Here is a 6,000-nt window from a genome sequence, read left to right on the forward strand (position 1 = left end):
TATATATATATATATATATATATATATTTCCACAGAAATATATATATATATATATTTCCACAGAAATATATATATATATATTTCCACAGAAATATATATATATATATTTCCACAGAAATATATATATATATATATTTCCACAGAAATATATATATATATATATATTTCCACAGAAATATATATATATATATATATTTCCACAGAAATATATATATATATATATATATATATATATATATTTCCACAGAAATATATATATATATATATATATATATATATTTCCACAGAAATATATATATATATATATATATATATATATATATATTTCCACAGAAATATATATATATATATATATATATATATATATATATATTTCCACAGAAATATATATATATATATATTTCCACAGAAATATATATATATATATATTTCCACAGAAATATATATATATATATATATTTCCACAGAAATATATATATATATATATTTCCACAGAAATATATATATATATATTTCCACAGAAATATATATATATATATATATTTCCACAGAAATATATATATATATATATATTTCCACAGAAATATATATATATATATATATTTCCACAGAAATATATATATATATATATATATTTCCACAGAAATATATATATATATATATATATATTTCCACAGAAATATATATATATATATATATATATTTCCACAGAAATATATATATATATATATATATATTTCCACAGAAATATATATATATATATTTCCACAGAAATATATATATATATATTTCCACAGAAATATATATATATATATTTCCACAGAAATATATATATATATATTTCCACAGAAATATATATATATATATTTCCACAGAAATATATATATATATATTTCCACAGAAATATATATATATATATATTTCCACAGAAATATATATATATATATATATATATATATATATATATATATATATATATATATATATACACATACACACACTACTAGTACTACCGCATAATTTAACATCTTGTTTCCAGTTACTGGGGTTGGACGCCTTGTGTCAACACTGATGTTAATGGCTGCTCTCCATCCATAAAGAGGCTCTTACTATCATGAAGCACAAGAATCTATTGTTAAGAAGGATGAGGTATTGTCCAGTTGCATGCATAAAAAAATCAGGTACAGGTATTTAACTTTAAAGTACCATAATTGTGATCAGGTTCCGGGACATACACACACAAAAAACGCACAGCTTTCACTGGCACCCAAACTCTTATAATGGATAATGGAAATTCTAGAATTATTCCTTATATTGCCTCTTACTTAAAAAGCAGGCATTTTGGAAACAACAGTCACAGGTTTTACTTACTATTGTATCATTTTCCAAGCCATAACTTATTCATAAGTTACTTTATGTTACTTGATATTAATTTGAAATGTGTGCATTCCAACATTCATGTAAGAGAGTTTGTGGGCATGTCCCGAGGAAAGAATTTGGTGCTTGTACAGTATAATTCGTACGGCACAATCACGTTGACACACCGGTTCTCGCCAGATCACCAAAGTTAAGCAACGTTGAACCTGGCCATTTTGGGAAAGCTAGGCGCTGTATGTACCTTCTGGGAAGGTTGGGCATGGGGCCAGCACCCTCACTCTGTAAAAAGAACTCCTTGCTACAAAAACATCAACAAAAAAGTTGTAGTGGCCTATGCCCCTCCAGGGGCTCAAGGGCTATGGACAGCTATAATACGTAGTGATAGGAAGATTCCAATATTTTTCCCAGATTCCATTTTTTTATAATTCTCTAAATATTTAATTATAAAGTTTTTTTTTTCTGAATACTGCAAAAACAGGTGTTAAATGTGCAGATATCTGCTCAAACATTAAAACACTTGTGCGGTGGGGGGTGATCTATAGATTTTAGTTTTACTGGTAGTTTAAAATCAATACATATATTTTATCATTTTACTGGTAGTTTAAAATCAATATATTTTATCATTAGTACTAATAGTGAAAGAATTTTTAAAAAATAAAATCAAATAAAGGAAAGGACAATTAAAGGAATCATTTTTGGTATCGGAAAATAAACAAATTTTTTTGATTCTGATATTCCCGAAAGTTCAGATTCCAATTAATTATCCCAACATTAATAATTTGGTTTCCAAAATTGCATTCTACGAAAAATCACAATTACATGCTCACGTGTCATATTGAAATTAGCAAAAATTACAAAAAATAGAAATCTGCTATTTTCTATTTTTAAATGGCAAATTCTAATATCTTGTCAAAAATCACAGGCTGCAGTTACCTCCCCTGGATTTTAAGAACTCTTCAACATTAACAAATACGATCAAATTTTATAACTTGATAAATCTTATTTTATTTGCAATTATTTTTTGTTGTGTTTTATGCGGTCATCAAACCATTTGTTTGACTGTATGGAATTTATCCTAATCGTTGTTTTCATGCGCTTGTTTATACATGTTGATCCTCATGTGCTACGTGATTTAGAAATTACCCCAATACTTTTTTAACAATGCATAGAGCAATTCTAATAAAAAAAAAGTGAATAGAAGAAAAACAAAAACCCAAAAGAAAAAAAAAAAACATTAAAAATGAAAAGAAATAACAAAATGGTAAAGGGGGGGGGATGAAAAAATGTGAAGAGTAAAAAACTGAAAAGAAAGAAACAAACAGGAAAGAAAGAAACAAACAGAAAAGAAAGAAACAAACAGAAAAGAAAGAAACAAACAGAAAAGAAAGAAACAAACAGGAAAGAAAGAAACAAACAGAAAAGAAAGAAACAAACAGGAAAGAAAGAAACAAACAGGAAAGAAAGAAACAAACAGGAAAGAAAGAAACAAACAGGAAAGAAAGAAACAAACAGGAAAGAAAGAAACAAACAGGAAAGAAAGAAACAAACAGGAAAGAAAGAAACAAACAGGAAAGAAACAAACAAACAGGAAAGAAACAAACAAACAGGAAAGAAACAAACAAACAGGAAAGAAACAAACAAACAAACAGGAAAGAAACAAACAAACAAACAGGAAAGAAACAAACAAACAAACAGGAAAGAAACAAACAAACAGGAAAGAAACAAACAAACAGGAAAGAAACAAACAAAAAGGAAAGAAACAAACAAAAAGGAAAGAAACAAACAAACAGGAAAGAAACAAACAAACAGGAAAGAAACAAACAAACAGGAAAGAAACAAACAAACAGGAAAGAAACAAACAAACAGGAAAGAAACAAACAAACAGGAAAGAAACAAACAAACAGGAAAGAAACAAACAAACAGGAAAGAAACAAACAAACAGGAAAGAAACAAACAAACAGGAAAGAAACAAACAAACAGGAAAGAAACAAACAAACAGGAAAGAAACAAACAAACAGGAAAGAAACAAACAAACAGGAAAGAAACAAACAAACAGGAAAGAAACAAACAAACAGGAAAGAAACAAACAAACAGGAAAGAAACAAACAAACAGGAAAGAAACAAACATGAAAGAAAGAAAGAAACAGGAAAGAAAGAAAGAAACAGGAAAGAAAGAAAGAAACAGGAAAGAAAGAAAGAAACAAACAGGAAAGAAAGAAACAAACAGGAAAGAAAGAAACAAACAGGAAAGAAAGAAACAAACAGGAAAGAAAGAAACAAACAGGAAAGAAAGAAACAAACAGGAAAGAAAGAAACAAACAGGAAAGAAAGAAACAAACAGGAAAGAAAGAAACAGGAGAAACACAAAATAACAAGAAAAATATGAAAAAAAGGTGTTAGACTTACTTTCAGTCTGTGAGTAAGGTCTGCGCCACTGTTTAACAACAGTTCAACTACTTCAATATGTCCACCAGCACAAGCCAGAGAAAGTACAGTGTGATCATTTGTGGATGTTTGGCGATTTACATTGGCCCCTACAAGGAAAAGAAAATGAGAGAGAGAAAAAAAAAAAAAAGAAAAAGAAAAGGCCAAATAAAAAAAATAAATAAAAAAAAACAAAAAAAAACAAAACGATTATTTGTGCCAAAAAACATCCGAAATAGGAGACAGGCAAGTTCTGATATTTGAGTTCCAAATTTGACAAATTTCAACTGAAAAACTAAAAGAGCCAGAAGTTTTCATCTCCTAAGCTGAGTATAAAAGCAACAAAATGTACCTTTATTTATCAAGAATTTGACCGTACAGAGATGGCCAGCTCTTGCTGCTTTCATCAAAGGTGTACGTCCGCCTTCAGATTCATGTTCCTAATAAAGAAAATAAGAGATATTCAAGTATAAGAAATAAACAAATCTACCAAAAATCAAAGAAAAGCACAAAGGTTTTTTTGTTGATGTACCGTTATCATGGAAACGTACAGGATAAAATTCACAAAATTTTGATTAAAACATATTTGTTAGTGATATCGAACAAACATCTTTCCTGAATTCGACAGAAAGATTCCAGAGTTTGGCAAGAGACATCTAAAAAAGGAGGTTACATCGGCCGAAATGTTGCGAGAATAATGTTGAAGATAAAAACAAAGTCAAATAATACAAATCTGATGGTGTCAATCATTTTTTTACCCCCATGGAGAGAGAGAGAGAGAGAGAGGGGAGGCAAGTTTATTTCAAGTTAGTGACAGGAAATTATTATTTATTTATTTTTTTAAATATTAATGTTTTTCAACTTGAGGCATACAATATTGGGTACTTATACAGAGAAGTTACCGTGCTGAAACATTTTCAACATGGAGAGAGGAGGGTGTTTACTAACTATTCTTTACTTTCACCTGACAATTGAATAAAAAAGACATAAAACTTTAATTTATCTATAAAAAAAATAAAAATAAAAAAATAAATAAATAAAATAAAATAAAAAAAAAAGAAAAGCACCCAAGTTCTCTGCATAAACATAAAGTATTTTTTCTATGAATATAAAAACAGTTCAATTTTGAAAGAAAAAAAGATTATGGTGAGCTTAACCCGTCAAGTTTCAGGGCATTTAAATTTTTCACTATCGAGTTGAAACTGTAAAGACTCGAAATGAGTTAGAATCCAAATTTAAAAGAAAAGTTATTTTATTTAGAAAGTGAAATATTGACCCTCTTATAAACAGGACAGTGGGTACGTGTGATATATTTTAGAAAGCAAGAGTTTATACATTCAAGATAAAATTTACACATCACGATAAGAAGCAAAGCAGTTCATATGAAGAGTTGCAATAAGTTAGTGACTTCTTATTGCAAGACTCATTTATACAAGTTAATACACCATTGAACCAATCACATTTTACGAAATTTCGCAAGAATTACAAGAGTTCCAATCACTCTGGGAGAGAAGTTGATGGCTATCGATGAATTTTAGCCTTTCTGAAGAATGATTATGCCGTTATCGATACTATTATATATTATCTTAAAGTTTTTAGAAAGAAACAACGACTAATGTTTGTGCAAAGTTTTTAAACATCCAAGGGTTAGTCATTGAGAGAAGTGTGAACAAATAAATGGATGAACGATTTGGGGACAATTTTACTCCTATAATGGTTCCTAGGAGGGCAACCCGAATTATCTCAGAAAATCTGGCAAAAATTTATTTTCACCATGACTAATGTTTGTGCAAATTTTTTTAAAAATCCAAGGCATTGTTATTGAGAAATGTGAATGGATGAACGGGAGTGAATTATTAGGTTCAATCCCTTCTTCATCAGGGACTAATTATATGGTGGTCTTTTTATAGGACAGTGGGACCTAATGGGTTAATATTAGCAAGATACCTTGGTAACCCCCCCCCCACCCCAAAAAAAAAAAACACACACACATAAGTTTTTGAATAAGTTAATTTTTTTTTAAATCATCAGATTAATTGAACTGATAACAAGTCAAACTTTTTCAGATTATTTGTTTGGCTTAGTTTGAGAGCCTTCAACTAAGATTAAAAAAAAAAAAAAAGACAGTGCACATGTGCCAGGAAGGAGACAAAAAGTCATTTATAATATCAATCTCCCCTGTCTGTTTAAATGTATGTA

General features: G+C 28.6%; 1 protein-coding gene across 16 annotated transcripts in view; it reads right to left on the bottom strand.

Moving 5' to 3' along the window:
• LOC145266346 (ankyrin repeat domain-containing protein 17-like) overlaps positions 1-6,000 on the bottom strand; it is a 331,800-nt gene that overhangs the window by 106,474 nt on the left and 219,326 nt on the right. For all 16 annotated transcript variants that reach the window (XM_080121948.1, XM_080121947.1, XM_080121940.1 and 13 more), the window contains 2 exons: positions 4,154-4,241; positions 3,784-3,911 (listed from right to left, as the gene is read on the bottom strand). In XM_080121948.1, the coding sequence (XP_079978074.1) occupies positions 3,784-3,911; positions 4,154-4,241 (216 nt within the window). The remainder of the gene's footprint in view (positions 1-3,783; positions 3,912-4,153; positions 4,242-6,000) is intronic.

This window comes from Euprymna scolopes, chromosome 41 (genome assembly GCF_053919585.1).
Source record: "Euprymna scolopes isolate OS-2025 chromosome 41, ASM5391958v1, whole genome shotgun sequence".
NCBI lineage: Eukaryota > Metazoa > Mollusca > Cephalopoda > Sepiida > Sepiolidae > Euprymna > Euprymna scolopes.